Source organism: Pinus tabuliformis, chromosome 8 (assembly GCF_031772625.1).
Source record: "Pinus tabuliformis cultivar Carrire ecotype Pingquan chromosome 8, CPIR1, whole genome shotgun sequence".
NCBI lineage: Eukaryota > Viridiplantae > Streptophyta > Pinopsida > Pinales > Pinaceae > Pinus > Pinus tabuliformis.
In genome coordinates this window covers 491,884,402-491,908,566 of record NC_142294.1, presented here as the reverse complement: position 1 = coordinate 491,908,566, position 24,165 = coordinate 491,884,402, and the positions used below count along the sequence as shown (strand labels likewise).

Here is a 24,165-nt window from a genome sequence, read left to right as displayed (position 1 = left end):
TTATAATAATGTATATTCTTTTCAAAATATTGGGAAATCTTTTGCAATATTGACTCAATGAGCGTGGACTAATACTAATAGTTATAGTCCGATACTAATATTTGATGAATATATGGCAAATCTTATAATAATTGTGGCAGCATTACTAGTTTCCCCCTCCCATCATTTGACTACTCCATTTCTATTTAAACCCTCAGATGGATAATTATTACGTATAAAGATGGGTTAAAGTTAATACTACTTTGAAGAATTCCTAGGTTAGGCACAAAATAACATATTTGCCATTTAAATAGAACCCTAATCTGGCAATTGGTGTATTGTATTTCCAAAACTTTCAAGATAATATTTTCACAAAATAGCTAAAGGTCTTCTCCATTGTTACACAATATTTGACATGAAGTTTCAGTGATCAACAACTTGTCATTTTTTTGATTGATAGACCATACTCAGTACTATGCCCAAATTTAATTTGTCATCTTCAGACCTGAGGAATTCTTTCGCTAATTTAAGGACCCTGTAGCTATTGCCTCCATCATTAACAACCAAAATACATTCTTTAAATTTGGTGTAAATCTAAATTGGCTTCACTTCAACATCTAAAACAACACTTGATATTAACAATTGCTAATATATATTGATATTGAAATGCATATGTCTTAAGGGTTTAGGCGTATTATGTGATTTGATTTAATTGCACAATTCTTCTTCTTTGATCCTATCGATTTCATGATCTCTCTCTCTCTCTCTATCTATATCTATATCTATATCTATATCTATATCTATATCTATATATCTATATATATATATATATATATATATATATACATTTACGATCATACTCAACATTGAAATCGATAGGCTGTATATAAAATAATGTTGATTTGTGGTAGCGTCAGATTTGCTCTAGCCACGAAAATTGGTGGAGAGACTAAGGCACATAAGATCTTCAAGAATTAGAAATGGTTTGGGGAAATTCGACCCGGTTGGAGAGATATTAAAATAATTAATATTTTAATGGAGTTCCTAAGTCTAAACTCAGGAAAATTAAAATATTAATGAGTATTAATGTAAAACTAGGTGAGAATGTTCTAAATGACATGGATCAAGCCAAATCTAATCTTAGTCGTTGATTAGAGACTTAATTTCGGCCGTTGAAGACTCAATGGGAAAAGTATAAGAGGAAGTTTGAGGGTCAGTTGGAGATACACCAAAACTGGTCAGTCAGTTCGATTTTCTGGAGCGGGGGTTGCTGAGAAAATTCGAGCTAGTGGTCTATTGCAGCGAGGGGCAGTGAGTACATAGCAGAGAGGCAGGGATAGTGCTAGAGGTTTAGTGTAGAGATCGAAGAGGCTGACGTAGAGGCAGTTGGGGACTGCGCAGAGATAGAGATGTAGGAATTTACAAGGTAAGTTCCTCAGATAGAACACCAAAGGACACTGCTCACAAACAGATCATAGATCAATACACCAATATTCTTGATGTGATTAAAACCCTCAAAGACGGAAACAGTGCACGGCCTGAGCCAACACGGGCACTTCAATAAATTTATTAATAAAAGAATGAAAATTTACATAAGCTTCTCTCATGAACGGTCACACTACAAATGACCCTCTGTGCTCTTTAAATAGAGATCATGGACCAATCAGGTGTTAAGCCACAGATTAAGTGTCAGTAATACCGAGGAGAGAATGAACCGTCGGATCACTTCATGTTTAGAACATATCGTGACCATTGGATTGTAAGTTAGAAAGGTACATAGTAAAGAAACACACTTTACCTAACTCTACACTAGACCAAGTTATACTTAACTATTTGCTATGTGTCAGAATATCTTTACAAGAGAGGCCTGCGTGGGTGATGCATAGGGGCCAAGTGCTCATGCAGAGAGCCAGGAGGTTGACGCAGGGCCAAGAGGAAGCACTAGAAGGATTTTTGTGGGGCAGACTAGAGCTGAGACGCTGAATATCTGTCTCTGAGGCATTGTTTTACAACCCGGCCGAGTCAACTCTGAAACGGCCGTTTCGAACCGAGCCATTACCAAAATCTCTGACTCGGCCAGCAACCCGGCTCGGTTGACCGAGTCAACTATGACTCGGCCGAGTCATCCAATGACTCGGCCGAGTCATAGTTGACTCGGTCAACCCGGCCGGGTCATGTATTGACTCGGCCGAGTCAATGAAACTACAGCTGGGCAGCGTAAAACATGAAATTTATTCATTTTTTTGTGATTTTATTGATTTTTTTGTGATTTTTGAGACAATATTTCAGGATTATGAGAGTTGAGACATAAGATCTTGATAAATTACACCTCAGATTTGAAAGAAGCTTAAAGTCTGTACATAAAATGTTTGTATTACCACCAATATTATATTGAGGGCAATAAGAACCACTACAATTACATATTGAAATTCAGATCCTCATTATTCCTTAAGGTGATTTGATTACTCGTTTTCTAATTGCCTCCCTTTAAGAAATGAGTGGATACTATCAATGCCTGTGACTCTGTTCACTACTTGGCTCAGCATGATGACAATGAAGTGTATTTCTTGCCTATTTGACTCATATTTCAGTAGTGAGCACTAGGAAAAGTCTGTTTGAAACTTTTATCTATATGTCACCTCAAGAGATTGGAATTCTTTTATCGTTCAATAAATTTTGTTAAATATCGAAGGAACCATTTCAATTACATGCTGCACTCAAATACTGCCTTGATGCATCTTTCCATGCACTCTGCAACAAATGATATTGATGCAATTTGGATTAGAATTCCAAGGTTCAAGGAGACACTGATAAAGAACTGAAGTTTATCTTTATAGTTTATAGTTCACACCCATTTATTGGAGACCAAGGCCTGATTACACTATCAAGATATTAATGAAGACTAAAAGTATCAGTCCTCTTCCTCTTAACTTCATCGACAATTCATATATACAATTATATTAATTTCCTAATGACTCATCCCCTTCCTGCTTGCTGCTTGCCCAGCACCAGAATAATTGTCCATCCCCATCAATATTTAAAATTATGTTTTTTTATAAAAAAAATAAATATTTAATGTATTTTTTACAACGACCGAGTCATTGAAATCGAGCCGGCCGAGTCATTACCGAGTCGGAGTCGGAGTCGGAGTCGATCCTCGGCCGAGTCGGAGTCCGAGTCCGAGTTGTAAAACATTGCTCTGAGGAGAGGTATTATTGCCGTGTAATAATCTCTGTTGGGTGATCCATTGATGGCACCCTAGTTGTACTCAAGAATATGTGTAATATTAAAACCTTCAGAACTGCTGCACCTATTTTCCCGCATTGGGTTTTTACGGGAACAATTGTCCAAAAATAACGGTGTCCCTTGTGTGTTTGTCTCAGTGTTTCAGTTGGTAATCTATATATGAGTTATGGCTGTATTTGTGTTTATTTTCAGTATTTATATTTATAAATGACTTGTTAATAAGAAGAACAAGTAGGAGAAAATAAACCAGATAATGCAGTAGGGATTTCTAACGTGTCAGACTTAGAAATTTCAACAAAAAACATGCCAAACTTCAGCGAATCAACTAGTTAGCACAATGGAAAATATTCAGATATTCCACGGAGTTCAATACCTCTTATTGAATTATGTTCATGAGATCTTATTTAGTGAAATACAATTCACAATGAACTAAACTTCAAGGAGGGGTGTAATTATATTGCTGCTCTTTAGTATACAAACTGGTAATGAGTATTCTACCATCATTGAGTATTTAAAAAAAAATTGGGTGCTTAAATGTGGGATGCAAAATGGTTCCCAGTCAGCAATCGCAGTTGGTGAGTGAGGAAAGGACATTTCTTAGGAGCATTACATTTTATTTTACGCATGGAATAAAACCTACTTCCAAAACACCTTATTAGAGTTCTCGACTAGTTCCAGGGATTTAATTGGCTGGGTACAATAAAAAAATTCACACAGAAACGTAAGCAGAGCCTATAGGGTCCAAAGAGTTTGACAACCCGTCTCTGATACCAAATGAAATGCCCATAATGCCCTAATTTTTAGATTTAACCAAAAATTTAAAATGATACCAAAATTTAATTGCAAATACTAATTTGGACATCCCGTTTGGAGTTGATTTTGGCTTTTGTTGCTCCCAATCCGCTCCTACTACCTATTGACCCTGCGGCCTACACCTACCTATAGTTAGTGAGAAAAGCCTTTAACCCCACAAGGTGTGGTTAGTGGCAAGGAACTAAGAAAAGGGGCTGTCACCTATTCCCAACTCTCTCCATTTAAGCTATCTTCTAGGCTAGCTATGTGGGGTGGTCCCTAAAGAAAACTATGTTAAAGATGTGAGGTTTCTAGAAGAGTGTTAGAGTGAAATGGATTTGTTTTTTTGATTATAAGAAAATAAGGTGTGAGCAATATGAAATGAAATGTTGATTTGGGGTAGCATTGGATGTGTTCTAGCCACAAAATTTGGTGGAGAGGTTGGGGCACATGAGATCTCCAATACCCAGAAAGGGTTTGGGCAGATTCTAAACAGATCAGGAGATATTAAAATAATCAATATTTTTAATTGAGTTCCTATGTCTAAACTTAGGGAAAATAAAATATTAATGTGTATTTACTATTAATATGAATCTGTGTTAGAGTGGTCCAAAAGACACAGATCAAGCCAGATCTAATCTTAGCCGTTGATTAGGGACTTAATCTCGGCCGTTGATATGTCAATAGGAAAAGTATAAGAGGAGGCTTGAGGGTCACTTGGAGAATATATCAGAGTGATCAATGATTCTATTCTCTAGAGCGGGGTTTGCTAAGTGAAATATAATCAGTGATTGGGAGAGCAATTGAGGGGCATTAAGTGCAAAGAAACAGAGAAGGCAGAGATTGTGCTAGGAGAGCAACGCTTCAGTCAAGGAGAGTGATGCAGAGCCAGCAAGGGCTCACGCAGAGGCAGCCAAATGCTGCGCAAAGCACAAGAGAGGCCAGCGTGTCTGACGCAGAGGCCCAGAAAGTTGACGCCGGGCCTCCTGGGGCTGACGCAGGCCAAGAAAGGCTAATGTAGGGCCAACGTGAGACAGAAAGGGGCTGATGCAGTCCAGATTGGGCAGACGCTGGGGTTGCAAAGCAATTTTGTGCTAAGGAGCTGTCGGAAGGATTTTCCGGGGTTTCAGCCAGGGGATTTCTCTCAAACTGTGAGGTATAGCTGTTAAGGAAATTCTTTGCTGGGTAGGCCAGTTTTGACACCCAGATTGTACTCTGATATTGCTTAATAAGAAAACCCTCAGATAGCTACATTGGTTTTCCCACATTAGGTTTTTCCGGGGTCATTGGTCCAAAAATAATGGTGTCATGTGGTGTTTTTGTTCTTGTTTGTTTTAGTGGCTGATCTGTAATATGTTGAGCCTGCACTGGTGTTTATTTTTAGTATTTACTTTGTAAATAACTTGTTAAAGAAAAATAACAAGTAGGTAGGAATAAATCAGAAAAAAGTGCATGAAGGATTTCTAAACTAAGTAAAATTAGAAACTTCAACATGAAACATCCATCAACACATGAGATAAACATAAGCATATTAAAGACCAGTGTTTTTTAAAGTATTGCTAAAAAATGAATGATATTTGCTTAATATAAATGAAATGCTTTCACATAAAGCTCAAGTAATCCTGAAAGTGAAACAAAAAAATGTTAGCACAATGAAATAATCAATACAAGATATAAGGATGCCTTCAGATCATTGTTTTAAGATCCGGCCGGCTTGGAACCGACTCGGCTGAGTTGGTCTAAGTTGGAAAAAAAATTTCAACTCGATAGAAAATTCGGTTCGGTCGACCGAGTTATGACTGACCCGGCCGAGTCATAGCATGACTCAGCCGAGTCAGTGATAACTCGGCCGACTCGGCCGGATCCGTAACTACTCGGCCGGGTAGCTAATAGTGGCCAGTGAACCATAAAAACACACCTTTTTTTTATTTTTTAAAATTTTTTCTAGGTGTGGGGGACTCCAAAGGGGTTTATGAATTAGTTTGCTGGTCTTTGGGGTCCATTCCCCACTCTCAAACCCTAGTATTTGATCATATTGCCCTACTAAGGCTATGCTATTCATGGTAATGTTAAATTCTTAATCTTTTTACTTAAATTTTTAACATTACCATGAAATGACTCAGGATGTTTGAGAGTGGTTTCGGCCTCATTGGATTTCATATGGAGAAAGTAGAATTTTAGATTTCATTCAAAATCCAGCAGACTTATCTGTTTTTCAGGATTTCAAGATTGGGGAATTGCAATGTTTCTGTTGAATTTTGTCATGTATTAGGTATGGAACTTGTATTTAATCAAGAGCACCAATCCCTCTATGTACCTTGATGTTAGTGACATTGGTTGTCGAACTCCTCCGGGATTCGCTCCCAAACCGGGAGCTTCCGAAAATGTCGCTCCTGCTCCTGTTTTCGCTCTCGCTCCCCACTATCACTCCTGCTTCCAGGTAACACTGAGCCATACGACGTTGGCAACTCTAGCAGTAGCCAGTAGTACTGGTCACAAACTTTTGTTGTAGAGGCCATTTCTAGCCTCCTTGGTTGTGTTTCTGTTTTGATCTCTATATCATCATCGTGTATGTATTGGACAGTGCACTGGATACCATTTTGATATAATGGATATATTCATGAGCCTACTTTGATCATATGTTGTCTTCTATCTATATTCTAATGTTGTGTGTTTGAAAACATGAATGAAAATCTTTAAAATTATGTGTTTTTATAAAAAATAAATATTTAATGTATTTTTTACAACGACTGAGTCATTGAAATCGAGCCGGCCGAGTTGATACCGAGTTGGAGTCGGAGTCGGACCTCGGCTGAGTCGGAGTCCGAGTTGGAGCTTTAAAACATTGCTTCAAATATATATGATCTATTGCTAAATCAAAGCATACAAGGATATCTTGCAAAAGGAAAACAATTAGTATTCTACATGCAAAATATAGATGAAATAATGCTTGTCAAAAAACAAAGTATTCAATTCAACAATGACAAGTAGAATGAAAAATTGCAAGTAAAACCTTGAGATGTATTAGAATGAAATGCACCTACACTAGATTTAAATGCAATTATCTTGGTTAATTTTTAATCTAAAATGTCTAGTCAAGGTGAGAAGTTCTCCCTTTAAGCTCTTACCAAAGGGTAAAAATTGGAGTGACTATAAGAAATAAGGGGGTGAGGGCACATAGGTGTATTTAACGATATCTGCCCCCTAAGTCTTACGAGCTAGTGTGTGCCTTCGTTCCTACAAGGAGACAAGCCACCTTCATAACTGTAGGGTAACAACGCTTTTACCTTAATTCGTACCTAATGGAGAAACTTTCCAAGGAAGTCTTTTTTTCCTATGATTTCTATCAACCAAGCTCATGCTTGGAGGTTGATTTTAAATGTGCAACTAAGTTAAGATGCCTACTATGATGTGCAAGTAAGTTTGCAAAAGTTAAGTAAATGATGGAGATGCTTTAAACACAAGATTGCATAAACATGTGAGATTGTGAAAGGTATTTACTTTGCCTTATGATAAGTTTGTGATAAACCCAAAGCAAATGAGAAATTAACTTGCATGTAAAGTAAATGGCAATGCTTGTGAAAAGTAAACTCAAGATTGTACTCAATTAGCTTTGCAAAAGAAAGAAAGAAACTTCAACTTGAGAGATTTGCTTGACATAAAGTAAATGTTTGCTTTGTAAAGTGAAATTTCCCAAATACAAGATGCATCAAAACTTAAGATGTGAATTTGTTGCAAAGTAATGAAGCATAAGTGGACTTTAGACAATGCTCAAGCTAAATATATCAAGTTAAAGAGATTGCTTGCATGAAAATAAATTGCTATGAAATAAAAATTGTAGATTGTAACTTGTAGCAATTGATGCAAATAGTGCAAGCAAAATAGTAGTGACTTTAGCAAAGTAAATGAGATTGTATGGTTGTGTTAATTAGCAAATTAGAGCATGCATGTAAGAGAAATGAAATACAAGAATCAACAAGTCAACCACAAGTCCTCTCCCAAAGTGGAGAGATATGGATGCCAATGGGTAAAACCCACGCTCTCAAAATCATAAATTTTATAACTTTACAAGAGGCAAAAGACCATGAAGGCTCCTCCAAATCCAAGGAAAATATTTTACAATAAAAGATTTAAAATATAGACTTTTCCTTGATGAGTTATTTCTGCAATTGAGGCCAAAGAAAGGCACAAGAAAATTCATTTTTTTACAAGAAGAGGAGAGGCAAAGCCTCTTAATGCCCATAGCTAAAGGAGATAAATGATCTTTTTGAGAGCCTAAGGTCCTGCACACTTGTTAATAGTTTCATAGACAAATCTCGAAAGCTGTCACAAGACACAAGTTAGAGAAGACTGCAAAACAAACCAAGTATTAGCTTAATAAAATTACAAAATATGTGTACAATATAATCTACAAAATACTAAGCCAAAGAGTATGAGTAAACTCTCCTCTTTGCCTAGCCATGATTTAGCTTTAAAATAGCAAGATATTAACAAATGAAGCACAATATCTGAGAAATAAATATTGAATTATGAAGCTAGAGATAGGAGCTCAAAACTCAGAATAATCCCTGCAAAACAAATCCGAATGATAAGACTTTGGCAATTGACAAATGTAGGTTCTCCTTGAATATTTCCAAGAGTTGGTTGGTTCACCCAAGAACTTCCCTCACGCTTGAAGCTTGATCAAAGAAGGATTTTCTACACAACTTCGCATGAATAGATTAGATCCACATGGGCTTAATCAAATGCAATGAAGAGAACATTCTAGAGATATATTTGACATCAATTAAAACAATTCTCAATCTAGAGCAAGTAAATAATCCTCATGCTAATATGAGATAGCTGCATATCAACATAACTTGAAAATCATCATGGAAATAATAACATAATGAAGCAAGTAGAAATATAAGAGCAAGAACATCATAAAGCTACCATACACAAGGAGAGGAACACCTTAAATGTAACCCAAAGTCTTTTGTATTAATTTGCAAAGTTCTTATTATATAGATGCTTGGGAGCCAATCCCAAGGCAAATGGTGACAATCCCAAAGCAAATGGGTGGCAATCCCAAAACACTTTCATGCAAATTCGAATTTCCCAAGTGGCATCAAGAATCCCTCTAGCAAAATCAAATTCCATGATGAAATGACAAGTGTATATGGGTGGGAACCAATGTGGGAACATTTTCCCGCAAAAATCTCCACCAAATATTCTTCCAAATCCTCCCAAATGTGCATTATTTCCACAAATTCGAATTTCCCAATCAAAAGTTGCTGGATTTATGTCAAGAAATTTGATTTCCTTTTAGCATATGTCCTTTCCTTGATTAAGGAGTCCGCATCACCTTGGAACTTCATTTTAACTCCTCCATGATTTTGCACCTCATTTCCACATCATTTAGCATGTGTGAATATTTATTTTTCTACATTTATTTAATCGCTGGCTTAATTTATTGCCACTTTTTCCACTAAAATTAGGAAAAGTGGGTTTTGAGGGTCTAGAATACATTTTTAACCCTCAAAGTGTGTATTAGTAGAAAGTTGAGGGTGAGAGGTGCAATTTTTATTACTCATACCCTACACAACTTCTCTAGACAACACTTATTACATTTCATATACAAATTTTATTGCAATTTTCGTCCTATGGGAAATTTTAAAAATTAAAAAATGACCCCCTAGACCTAATCAAGTTCCACGAAATTTTTTGTGTGATTTAGTATGGTATAATATACAGACCCTAGACACTAGGACTAACCCAAGGCCTCACCATCAAGTCGTACTCTAGATTTGGAGTATATTTGGAGGAAAAAACTCAATTAATTATTAAATCCTGGTAGGAAGATGATAATTAACCAAGTGAAATAAAACCTTTCAGAGTAATACTCACTTGATGACAAGGTCCAAAGCTACCTAGGCTTGTTACGTGACTCAAAACTCATCATACTAGCATCTCTTATTACATTTCCCCACAGGGCTTGTAAAATCTGGGTATAACAGAAAATGATAAGAAGAAGAAGTAGAATTTAAAAACTCTAGTAGCATGATGATCTCTGATGGTACAAGCAACCTTTGTTACATCCTTGGGCACAGAGTCTTCAAAAAATCTTTAGGTGCCACTCTAGTGGTCAACACTAACAAATCGATTGAATCCTCTTAGCCTATCTGAGATCAACCTATTTGGTTCCCATATATAGAAGACTTTGGAATTGAAGAATTCTGTTCCTTGTGCCCAAAATTCCAAGAAAAATTACTCAGATTTCCCAAATTTTCAGACTTGTTCCTCAATGGTGAATCCTTCCTCTTATTTTTCTCCCCCCTTCTTCGTCTCCTTCGATCCCCTTTTATTCCTTCCGCCCCCGCCAAGGCTCCTCTCCTCACCGCCTCTTCATCGAATCTTTTCCCCTCATCTCAGCCAGTTGCCTGCTTGTCGGATAATCCTTCCTCACTCCTTTGAGGAGGATGAGGTATTTATCCTCATAAGCAGTGGTCCATGCTAAAGGTGATAGGGTTATAATCTTTTGAAACATGCCCGTATAGTATCAACCACCCTCCTTGAATGTTAATGGGGAAACGTGCCTTGATTATTTTGCTTGATTTAAAAATAATATAACACATAATACTTTTCCTCTTGTTTTACCTTTTATACTTTATTCAATCTGCATCATATATATAACACTTTTTCTTTTATTATATACCATACATAATATATTTTTTTGTTTCCTTTTTTTGAGTTATGTATATTATAGTTTCTTTTAATTTATATACAATTATTTTATTTTGTATAAATTGTATTTCCATTTTGATTTGAACAGTATATTGCATTAATATTTTATTGTCTATAATAAACTATAGTTACCTATTATGATGATGGTACACACATAAATGCCTTACCTAATATATTCAATATATTCTTGTGAGCTGGGTATTTATATTAGTATTTTCACTAATTAATTCTTTTATCCTATTCTTGGGAATTCTTCTTAATTTAATATGGATACTAGTGTAGTACATGCGATGCATGCATATGTAGATATCATATGCATGCCTTGTATGCTTGCTAATATTTCTATGCTACCCATAATTTGAGATGGAATGTGACACATTTTTTGGTTTGTAGGTTGAAACAATATCTGGTACGTTGATTATGCGGTGGATAAACATGCAACTTGCTAGAATCTCAGAATGGATTGAACGAACAATTCAGCAGGAGGTATCTTTTTAATACTTGTTATTTGGAAAAAATATAAGAACAATATCTTTTATATTTTCAGATATGAATCTCAAAGGATGTTGGGATTTAGTCAGTTGGAGTGTTTAGGAATAGGAGCTGAAATGTGATTCCTACTCTTGAAATGCTTTGGGTAGAAAGAAAGAGAGCAAGAGATTATGCTAATGTCCACAAATGACCAAAAAAGGCCAATGCAGCTAGTATACACAAAGATGGTCCATAAACCAGGAAAGTGCTTTCTCCAATTCTGTCCAAAAAAGGAAGAGGCTATTTATGTATATATGTATCAATTTGAAAGTACATATCTTCTTTAAATGGAATCCCATGAAATCTCAACAATTCCATCAAATCCTCAACAGTCCTAATGCATAACACAAATACAAAGACACAGATGATAAAAAAATTCTAAAATCACATTCTGTAAACTCAGTACAGCCATTCCATTTGTCTCTCATGATTTGTTATTTACCCTAGGCTTGGCCTTTAATATCCTTCCCTATAGAATGAGGTAAATTCAGATTACATATTGTTCTAGAGGCTTTGTTTTTTGGATTAGTTTGTTTTTGTTTATGAGGAAACCAAAATTCCCAAATGACCGACTAATTTTTGTTATCTTTTGTTCATCCATGGTTTAGTATATTATCGTGAATTCTTATACGTAATGACAGTATATTTTTTTTTTCTTCTTCTTTGTTTTCTTTGACTCCTTTCCATCTTGTATTTCCTTAATTCTCAGGATGAGAATCAATAGCTTGCTTTGATTTTTCCTTTGTTACACGCCAATTTCTATGATTGGAATAGGATGTAAGGTAGTGCTTTTAATTTGAGTGTTTAGTATGAAATGCATCTGAATTTTGCTGATTTTCACCAACTTTCTCTTGTTGTCCTATCACCCTATAATTTACAGTCAAATAGGAGAACCCTTGTGATGAAAAATTCAAACAATACCATTTTTCTTTGCCATAGTAATTCTATTGTCCTACATTTTCCTTTCCATCTTGAAATACATTTCCCATCCTCCAATAAGTTGTTTTTTCATAGCCATGAACCTTGGTCCTTGACACAACACCCATTGCATAATTAAGAGTAGGTCTTATTGTGGTAAGATAAATGAGACTATCTGCCAACTTGCTTGTACAAAGTGGCCTTTATCGGCGCAAAATTTTCATGTACTAACATTGTTGTGTACAACAGTGTTTTCATATTTATTAGGTACACAACAGTGTTTTCATATACGTGAATTGTTTTAATCTTAGGTTCTTAGATGTTATATTTCAATAAAATTGGAAAATTTTACTCAAATATCACTTTCGGTAATCTTAGGGAGGATGAAGGCACAGTTGGCATAAGAAATTTCAACTCCGATCTCTCCTGTAACAGTCAAAGCTAGATTTTGCCATATAATTTTGGAGGTGATACTGAATTGCGTAAGGTTTGACATGGCATTTATTGAGGTCAGAGATTGGCATTTTGACTGGAAAATTCTGATGTACATTTTGATGAATTGAACTCTCTCTCATAAGGACAGATTACCGGGTTTTACCCTTGTGGGGTTTTGTCCCAATAAATTTTGGTGTCCCTTGTTTCATTATTTACTATGATCTATATTGCTCTATTGAAGTTAATGGTTGAAAATTTTCATGTGTAACTGCTCAATGATTGGAATGTTCTAATTGTATAATTGGAAGTAGTTATCAGTTTGATAAAATGTTCTAGTCTTGCTTGTACTAGAAAATCAACATGGCATCAGAGCTGTAATGAAGGAAAGAGCACTTAGATCACCTATCTAACTGACAGCCCTGATCTCTGAAAGCCCTAAATCGGCCTAAGTTTGAAGAAGACCTAGTTCAAAGACTTGCTGTGGAAGGCCGAATGTCTATGTCACAGTTTGCAAGGATATCAAGGGTTAAGATCATCTATTGCATCGAGATTGATGACCATGTTAAGATTAAGGTTGAAAGTCTATTGTGGAAAGGAGTCATCACCTGCAAGAAGAAGATGAATGAATCTTGATGAACCATAGGTTTCAGATTTGGAAGACTGGGGAATATTTCACAAATCCAAAGACCGAGATGCCTCAGAAGTTGCAGAAGGGGCCAAAATTTTCAGAGACATGTTTGGGGGCCAAGAATCCTTAGGAGATCAAAAAGATGGAAGAAATAATTATAAAGAAAATCTGATCTATGTCACTCAAATTTGAAAGGTCTATTTACCTTTGCCTAAAGATTGTTTCCATACAATCTTGAGATAGAAAATGCAGTTCAGTGAAGCCATTCATTACTTGGAACATGAGGTATGTGGCATTACCTACAGTGATTTCGTTGAAAGGATTATTTTGAAATCTCATAATGGAGATGCTTGTCAATATGCTTGGTTGAAAAAGGTGTGTATCAAGTTTGTTCTTAAAACCATGATAAATTTGAATGCTGAAATTCCTGATGACTTTTGATCATAAGAAGTATCCTGTAGTATGAAAAATCAATCATGTATATTCAGAAGCAGAACATTGTTTATGGATCCTACCTATCTACTATGTTGAAAGAAGAAGCATCTATATCTCATGGTTGACAAGGTATTATGTCGGGTGTCTCCTTGAAATATAAGGTATATATTATTATCCTCTTCGTTCAAAGTTTCCTTGACAACATACCTAGACTCTTATAGATGAAGGCCAAGTAGAAAATCTGCTTTTGATCCTTAAGAAAGGGCTGATCTATGTACTCCCTGAAGGATGAAAATTTTGCAGCATGAGTCTCTCTTGTACTGGAAAATGTGAGTAACAGTGAACCAGAAGTATCGGATGTCCTACATCACTCATAAAGGAATGAGCCTGAAATGCCTTCTCCTACAAATTCAGTGATAAGTTTATACAAGAGATCAAAGTTATCTTAATATTTTCAAATTCTGGCAAAACAAAGTCACAAGAAAAATGTGTGACCTATGTGAAGTATGGCATAACTAATTTAAGATATCAAAGTTTGTCTTGCAAATATGAATAAGGGATGGCTCTGTGTCTCTGTACCATTTATCGAAAAGACCTTAAATGTCTGCTTCAGAAACCCAAAATATCTCTAGTTACAAAAAGGGCGAATATGATCTGAAGTAAAAGGAAGGTTGAGTTGAGTATCTGTTTGGAGGGCGCAGATAAAGAAAGGTTGACAGATATGTCACCGATCTATCTTACTGTGGAAGATATTTGTAGATGATCTCTTGGAACTCTGTCAAAAGAATTGCATCATAATATTTCGTAGAGTTGTTCAAATTTCAAAAGACTGTCAATATATTGAAATCGCATGCATTATATCAAGTTTGAACGACAGTTGCAATAATGAATTCAAGTATGACATGGGCTGATAAAGTGCTGAAGATACAAAATCTGGTATGCTTTGTTCTATTATAAGACGTATTGAACACTTGAAAAACGTTGCCAAAGACAGATTGTTGAAGCAGATTGCTAAGCGCTAATATTTGCTGACATGAACCTTACTGAAACAAGTTAGTCAGTCATGGGACTGTGAGGAAACTTTTAGGACAACTGTGAATTCTGAAGGTGTACCTCCACCTTATAATCTTCGCTATCGTTGTTGTATGGCATAAAAACTATGCCAATGAGAAATGATATTGGCTCACAACAATATAACCACATGTGAAAATTGTGTAACCTTGCTTATATATCAAAAGGTTGGAGTATGATGATGTTATTCAGAAGCTAGATGTGCCTCTGCATATTTAGAAGAATGGTATCTATTTCATAATCTATGGTTGCTCAGTTTTTTGAAGATAAAAGAAAGGTATCACTATTCATACCTTTGACAAAAGACTGCCTACAGTGAAGAAAAAAGGAGGCCGAGTTCCTCTTCAAGGATGAAGATCAAAGCTCTTGCAGATCTGATATTGCTATAGATCTACGTTTCTAAAAGCATTGATGCCATGTATGAGACTTGGGTACTGAAGATCTTCCTTGATGAAATCCATTGCTTTGAAGAAGTCGAGCTACCTGATTTGTTGTGACCAAGGATATTGGATGAACCTGTTGGTGACAAAGATTCTTAGTTGATGACATATGTGCTGCTGTGGAAGACCTTGCATTTACTGATTTGAAAACCCTAGCAAACAACATGGCTTGGATAAGAAAGCACTAGGGTTTATGGACAAAACCCTAGGATTGATTGCTTCCAAGAAGTATCCTTAGCTCCTGCAAGGAAGGAATGACATCTTGATAATGATGTGGATGAGGTTGGCTTTCAGGTAGGATGCAAGGCTGACATTAAGAGGGAGCTGACATATTTACAAAAGATAAGTATTTTATATCTCTCCTTCTTAATTTCATGTTATCTTTATTATTAGTCTCTTGTCTTTGAATATCTTGCTTGGTTGTATTTGTTCTTCCCTGGCCTCCTAGTGAGGATTGTAGGTACATATTGTACACTACCAAGGCTGTGGCATAGATGAAAAAGAATGGAAGAGCGAAGTAAAGATAGTGACGAGAAGACTCGTGTTGAGATGTAGACTCAAAGGGAGCTGATTTGATTTGTGCCGAAAAGAAGTCAATTGGGACTTCCCAGATGAAGATGGCTAGAAGTACCAAGCAACGGATTACCTCAATAAGAGGGAGAAGACTATGAAGTCAAGCACCTCATGCATGGTACTCTCGAATTGATGGCTATTTGGTTCTATGAAGAACAATGCTGATTTGTTGTTGAAAATGAGCACATGATTTTGATTGGGACTGAGTACTTCCTTGTCCAGTTTAAGAGGGAGCTAATTAAAGGATCTTGGTCCAATGCATGACTACCTGAATTTAGAAGTATGACAAAATATTGGTTTGGGAATCACGATTTCCGTTAGACCAAAACCCACAGGTGTTAGTCAACAATCGCATCGCTAGAGATAAGGATCCACGAGAGGTGGTTAGTCCATGTCATGAAACACCCAGGGAGTGTTGGTTTATCCAATGTCCAACAATCTCCCCCCAATGTGAGCTGGGTGTGTATCGAACTCGTGACCTATGCTCTAATACCACTTGTTGGGAATTACGATTGCCATTAGGCCAAAACTTGTAGGTGTTAGTCAACAATCACATCGCTAGAGATAAGGATCCACGAGAGGTGGTTAGTCCATGTCACAAAACACACGGGGAGCATTGGTTTATCCAATGTCCAACATGGTAAAATCTTTGTTGAGATCGTTCAGAAGTTTGGCATAATGGACTGTGAGTCCATGAACACTCTCATGATGACAAATTTGAAGAAGTCGCTAGACTTTGATTCTGATGTAGTATCATCAATTGATTGGCTCGTTGAACTATCTGGTGCATGGATTTGCAGATTTTGATTGGGTTGGATACACTGCAGATAGAAAGAGCACTTTTGGATGTTGTTTTAGTTTAGGATCTGTTGTGATATCATGAATGTAGAGTTCTGTTGCGTGACTGAAGCTAAGTATATAGCTGGTTGTTCAACCTATTGTTATTTGCTGGGATTTTTGATCAAGTGTTGGAATCGACCATGATATATTGTGTCAATCAAAGTTGTTTGAAGCTTTTTGAGATTCTGCTTTTTCATGGCAAGTCAAAGCACGCTAAGATTAAGTATCGCTATATCTGGGACATTGTCTAAAGAAGAGTTGTGAGACTCGAATACATTTCTTCTGATGAGCAGGTTGCTAATGTTTTGACATAGTCACTATCTTAGATGAAGTTTGTTTATGAAAGAAGCTTGGAATGGCTAAGAATCCTCTCTTGAAGAGAGAAAGAATTGATTGTATAACATCATGAATCTTCCTTGGGCATGGCTAAGAAACCTTGGTTTATGGTTGGGAATTGTTTTGGTTGCTCTGTTGGATCATTGAGTTTGAGTAAAAAACCTTATGGTTGGGGAGGTTGGTTTTGAGGCTTGGAGTGATCCCTTGGGTCATTGTGTTTGATCGAGAGATTAGTAGGATTGGTTGGGGACACTGATTTGAGTACTCCCCCTTGGGTCATTGTATTTGATTGACAGACCCTATGGCCAGGGAGATTGACCATTTTGACATCGAGATTAGGATTCCTCCCTTGGTTGTTGATCGAGAGACTATATAGTCGGGGAGTTTGATATGAGATAGGGATTCCTCCCTTATTTCATTGGATTGACCCAAGAGACCCTGGTTTATAGTCGGGGAGATGGACCTTGTGTACTCTCTTAGGCCATTGGTTTGACCAAGAGACCATTGGTATGGTCAAAGAGTTTGATCCTTATTTGAGTCGTGGTGTTTGACTGAGAGACCAATGAGGTGGTCATAGAGATTGACTCTGATTATTCTCTTGGGTCATTGTGCTTGATTGAGAAACCATTGCTTATTGTTGGAGAGTTTGGCCTCACGAGCGATATTCATTGATCCCATGGGCAGTTGGGTTTTGACCTTGATGCCATTGGTTTTGGCTTGTGGGATGAATTCGCTGCTATGTATCTTTCCTTATGATGAGACTTGTAAATTTGACGTTGTAATCTCTCCCTTAGGTCATTACTTAGAGACTAATGGATTTGTTGGGGAAATTGATCTTGAGAGAGAATGAAAAGTACCTCCCTAGCTAAAGGTGAGTGTTGGAAATTGGTAGCTTTGGTCAGTATTTTCATGGTCAAAATTGAAGGAGAAATTATATATTTTTCGGCTTTCCAAGTCGGCCTCAAATGCACAGGTCGACCCCACCATTTAAAGGGGTTTGACCCTGAGGGCAAAATCCATCTCCTAGCACACACATATATTGGCAGTCGATTTACTTATTACATCTCACTCATTTCGACCTGTTAGCCCTCAAACTAGCAGGTGTCCTAGGAGGGGTTCCTATAGAGAAACTACTAGGTCAAGTGGCAACAATGGAGCAATAACCCACTGTCACCTCAGCTGAAACTCCTTGCTCTTTATGGACTTTCACCGACGGGAGGAGTCTCTATATGAGGAGAATCACTAAGAAAGTTAGACCAATGATAGGATGTAAAGTGATTCCAAAGACTATTCACAAGAGAGTCTTAAATGATGAGCTTACTTTCTTTAGAAGCAAGATGTATGGTTCTATAAGAAGGGCTAAGAGGATACTTGGGTCTAGGGTTGAGAGGTATGTCTTGATAAGAGGTGCCCTAAACCAAAGAATCCTAGAAGAATAGGGTTTCTAAGCAATCCTTGTGAAGTTGGAGTTACAAAGTTGCGGGACCACAAAGAAGCCCTAGTGGACCCAAACAAGGTCAAGGGTTTGGGGTTGAGCAACAAACTAATGGACTTGACCAAGTTAGGGATGAGAAGAGGATCAAAGGAATTAGATTTCTCTTGAAATTTGAATGCAATGATCCTAATGAAGGCACTAATCCAAGGAAACCTAGGGAGAAAAACGGTCTTTCAGCTAGGGCTTGCATTGTATTGAGATTCCACCATTAGGTTAACCTAAAATTTGGAGGACCTCTCAAGAAGACCCCAACACAGTTCTTGATCGATTTTCAAGGATTTTTTGATGGCTAGAATTTTTTTTGTGTGATGCCCTAGGAAACCGACTAGGTTTAGGCATTAAAAAATGAGAAGAGGTGAAAAGAGTTTTATTTTGATGATCACCTAGGACTAGATCAGTTCCTAGCCTATTGGGGGAATGTAGTCTAATGAAATCAATGTTTAGAGATGCTTATTCTGAACCAAGGAGTTCTCCAACAACTTCGTATGGCCTAAGCAACAACTAAGTTACTAGAAAAATTTATAGTGACTGATGCTGCAATTGATGACTTATCAAGGCAAAACATGAACAACCATGTACCCCTAGGAAAATAATTCACTATACTTCACAATAATCATATGAAAAATCTCTCACAAAGGCAATATTAACAACTTTGTAGTAGCATTAGGGCACCTACACCATCTTCATGAACGAAAATATTTCATAGATCATTAAATGAGACAAAGTACAAGATAAACATGAAAAATAGTACGCACAAGTGTAGCAAAATCATTCCAATCATCAAAGTGCAAGAAAATCGAAGCTCCAAGACAAGAATTAAGCTCTTCCAAGCATTGAAATGCATTAAGAAACCAATTCGTCAATCAAAACACTATAGAAAAATTCCTAGAAGAAACAATGATCTAAATGCAAGTGATGATCAAATGAAATGATCATCACATCAATATATATCTTCCTAATAAGGGCTAATAATGCCCCTACCAATAAAATATTGTGCAAAAATAACATCCCTTGGTGACAAGCCCACCAAGATAGCTCCATAATACAACAATAAGCCTCCCAAGAGGGAAAAATAATAGATACAATAGGTCAAAGGGCCATTGAAGAGGCCTAATGGAGTCCAATGTGTGCCAAAATGAATAAATGAGCTCCAAACATAGTGATCAAGGGGTTGGCCTCTTGATATCCAAGGAAACATCCTGTGGTGTCCCCAAGTGGTTGTGGGGGCACAAAACATCCTCATGGATCTCCAAATGGATCGAACAAGCATATATCCCATCTGTAAGGACTAGAAGAATGGTGCAATCCCTCCCATTGTCTTTCCCGGTGAGACACATCCTCATCTAGGCCCTGGATCAAATACCAATTGTGTGGTGCAAGAGTAGAACCGATTGGTCAAGCTGGTCTAGGTGCATCATCATCATCCCAAAAGGTGGAACATGAGCAAGCATTAGGTGGAATTGAAGGATCCCATGAAGTGGGAGTATGCTCTGAGCTATGATGGAGACCGATGGCTCTCAATGTTCACCGTACGAATGCCAATATGACCCTCTAGAGGGCTTGGATCCCGTATAGGGAGACCAAACCGAAGATGAAGACCCACCTATAATCCTGTATAAGATCCAATGCGTACCGTCACCTTCCAGTACAATAGATCATTAGTGCAATTGAGTAAGTAAGCTTACAAATCATGAAACCAAGTGGACAATTCATGGTGGTAAGCCCTTCGATAATGGGCTTTAGAATGTACAAGTGTCTCCATGTTCAAGAAGAACGTTAACCAAGGACCCTATCAGTTGGTTTCAACCTCCAAGTGGGTGACATGTGCATGGTACATCCATCAAATGGCAGGTGGCATGTGACATTGTGATATAATGGTGGAATGAAATGGGGCATCAGGGGAAGGTTCCAAGCCACATGCCATAGTACAAGGGTAGCCATAACAAGGGAAGCCCACACTTGGGTGTATGAATGTAGGAGGGAGCAATCGTGGTGCATGAGTTACACCGGCCCTTGTTTTTCCACCTTTCTTCATATGGCTTTTGCCTTTTATTGCGTTTTCTTTTGTAACTGCTAAGGGCTCCAGGGGATGAGAGCATGATGTGTAGAGGATATAACAGTGAATACCCCCTTTAGGTGGGGCAATTTATTGCCCATCAGGGGTTGGGACAATCATGGGTTCCTAAATGATATAAGGGGTTGATATGAGGGGCCCTAGGAACTAGGGTGGTGGCCATTATGAAAGGAATAGAGCTCATGTTTGGCTTTTGCCCGCGTGCTAAATTTGTATGTCTTGGCCATCTTTTGCATTTTATGGTACATTTTCTGTTGAGAGTGGCCAAATCATGCTTTTCCTTTTCTTTTAGTTCCATCAACCTCCAGGGCATCGTTCCAGGCCTGACTGAAAGTGTGGACAAGGGGAAGGGGAGGCTAACCTCTTCTGGACCCAATGGACAAATGTGGACCCGGATGGGAAATTTGGTGAATGGGGTTATAATGAGCGGAGGGGAGTGATGTATATGTTGTCGGGAAGCGGGACCAGACAACCAAATTAGGGTTTCCCATGTAGTGCCACCCCTCAAGCTAATAAGCAATAAAGGAGACCCCATAGGACTAAGATACAAGGCTAACCATCAAATTGGACAAAGGAGACACGAGTACAAACCAAGCCCACTCTTCCATGCCCAAAAGTGTCCAAAATAGGTAAACAAAAATACCCAACTACACAATGAAAAGCCATACATTTGGGGTTGGAAGGCCCACCTTCAAACATATGACCATAAAAAATGGGTGAGAGAGCATATGGCTAGCTCAAGTGGCGGGGGTAGTGGCACGCTGAGCAATCTGGTGGTTGTAAGGGGCTGCTGGCTGTCGGCTGAGGACCATCTAGGAGGAAAATTTTCTCTTATGGATACTACCCATAGGTGGTGGGTAACATGACCAACACAAGAAGATCTGTTCACATGTGCGAAGAGAAAGGAGACCTTGACTTCTGCATTGGCCAACATATTTGTCTTCTGTTTGACCAGCGTTGAGTTGGTTCTATTCTCTTTGTTTGACCAAGCAATTGACTAAAGTTTGAAGGCCAAGTTCTCTGTGGTTCATTGACTATGTTTGACCAAAGATTCATCACTATTTTGGGCCATTGACTGAGAGTTGACTGTTGTGAAAATTTTTAAATAGAAATCTTACTGCAGTGATTAATATTATTTCTTCTACTTACTATCTCAGGGACAGGTTATTCACAGTATTCTTACGGAAAATATCGAAATATATTCTGCTACAACCTTCACAATTAAAATATTGCAAAAAGTAAATGTAAGAAAAAATACTGGCACAAATACAATCACAATGACACAGTTATTTTTGGACAATCGTCCTCGGAAAAACCCAATGTGGGAAAACCGGTGCAGCAGATGAAGGTTTCTTTTTTATTCTTCAGCAAAATCTCATGTACAAATTACAAGCAGCAAAACAGGAGTGAGAAAATTTACAGACACTTCTAGACAAATTTTTGATCCAGGGGAAGTACCCCTCCTTCCTCTGAATCCTTCTGCGTCCCTCTGTCTCAATTTTCTCACACTAGTCCAACGTCTAGCTGCCCACGCAGTCCCTGCGTCAACTTGCCTCTGTGCTGCCTCTTTCTGCATGAACCTGTTCTTGCTCTGCATCTTGCTGTCTTGCACTCTCGAATGATGCTGATGCCGTCTCTCTCTTTCTCACTTGCAACTCTCCCTCTGATTTGATTCTCTTGCCGAACTTCGACCAGTAAGAAAATCGATCTTATTCGGGTAACTAAGTATCTGCCTCTGGTGTGTTCTCTAAGTGCCCATCAAGTCTCCTCTTATAATCCTTTCGTTGATCACTCAACGACCTAGATTAGATTCTAATCAATGGCTAGGATCATTTTGACTTGATCTTCGCCTTCTTCTAGAAGTTTCACCCATAGTTTAGATTAATACCCATTAATTATTTTAATTTCCTAAGTTTTTAGGGTCCCATTAAAAATAATTAATTATTTTAATAAAATTGTTTCTTGGTGGAATTTCCCAAAACGATTTATGGGTATTGGAGAATGCATGTGTCTAAGCCTCTCTGCAAAATTTGAGACTTAGAGCACATCCGATGCTACCAAAAATCAACACTCCCTCTTAGTGAGGAATGTGCTCTAGTAATGCAGCCTGCTGAAGCATCACCCTGTTCTGTAACATCTTCCTCTGCGCTAGCTGATGTCTGACATCCTGTCCACCAACTACTACACAAATGCTGCATCTGTATTGTTGCTGACCCTGCCAGTTGTCAACACTGCATCTGTACTGCAACTCCCGTTGTCACTATAAATGAGAAGTCACCTGTTTCTACGACTGAAACGAATTCTCTACCATACCCATCTGTTCTATGAACTGAATGAACTTAGCTCTTCCTAGAGCCTTTGTGAGTATGTCTACTACCTGATCTCCTGTGGGGACATACTATAGCTGTATTGCCCCACGCTGAACACAATCTCTGATAAAGTGACATCTGATATCAATATGTTTTGACTGATCATGAAATACTAGATTCTCCGAGAGTTTGATACAACTGATTATCCTAGTACACCTTGGTCGCTTCCATCCTTATTCTGAACAAGCTCACAAGCAGTTTTCTAAGCCATATAATTTTGCACGTAGTTGTGCTGGCTGCCATATATTCTGCTTTTGCTGAGCTTAGAGCTACCAACTTCTGCTTCATGCTGCACAAAGATATCATCCTTGATCCAACACTGAAGCAATACCTTGAGGTACCTTTTTGGTCTACTGAACTACCTGCCCAATCTGCATCCGTGAACCCATTCAATCTGACGTCCTCCCCTTTGGAGTATTTCAACCCATATCTGATTATTCCACGCACATATCTAGGAATGTGTCTAGCTACTGCCCAATGCACCCTTTTTGGTTCTACCATGAATTGACTTAGAGTGTTGACAACAAAGCAATTGTCTAAACTAGTGTTGACTAGATACTTAAGTGACCCAATGAATTGTCTGCACAAGGTGGGGTCCACTTCCTTGTCTCCTGATGCATCTATTTTCTTCAAGTTGGTGATCATGGGAGTAGCCATGGGTCGATAGTCCTGCATTTTGAATCTCTTCAGAATCTCGTAGCATATCTTCCTTGCCCAACGAAGATCTCCCCATTCTTCTGCCAAACTTCCAATCCCAGAAAATAATGCATCAACCACATATCCTTCATGTTGAATTCAACTTCAAGATTCTTCTTACAATCCTGTATGAGTCTGGATGATCTTGTTAAAAACAAATCATCCACATATAATACTAGAATAAGTGGCTCATTCTCGACCATCAAATAGTAGAGATTGGATCAAGATCACTTTTGAAAAATCGCAACTGTTGCAAGTAACTATCAATCCGACCATACCATGCTCTGGGTGCCTGCTTGAGCCCATACAGGGCTTTCTTTAATCTGCAAACATGAGTTCTCTTCTCATGAGTTTCGAAGCCTTCGGGCTCTTCTATATACACCTCCTCTTTTGTCACCCCGTTCAAGAATGCTGTCTTGACATCCATCTGGTGAATCTCCCATATCATTTGAGCTACTAGGGATATAACAGATCTGATAGAGGGGTAACGGGCAACTAGGGCGAAGGTATCGTCATAGTCTATTCCTTCTTTTTGAGCATAGCTCTTTACCATGAACCTAGCCTTGTACTTCTCTATATCGCCA

The 24,165-nt window shown here is 37.9% G+C and overlaps 1 protein-coding gene across 4 annotated transcripts in view; it reads left to right on the top strand.

The window, feature by feature from the left end:
• Positions 1-24,165, top strand: part of LOC149236222 (plant/protein (DUF810)) — a 371,664-nt gene that overhangs the window by 197,950 nt on the left and 149,549 nt on the right. For all 4 annotated transcript variants that reach the window (XM_089372334.1, XM_089372336.1, XM_089372335.1 and 1 more), the window contains one exon: positions 11,134-11,226. In XM_089372334.1, the coding sequence (XP_089228460.1) occupies positions 11,134-11,226 (93 nt within the window). The remainder of the gene's footprint in view (positions 1-11,133; positions 11,227-24,165) is intronic.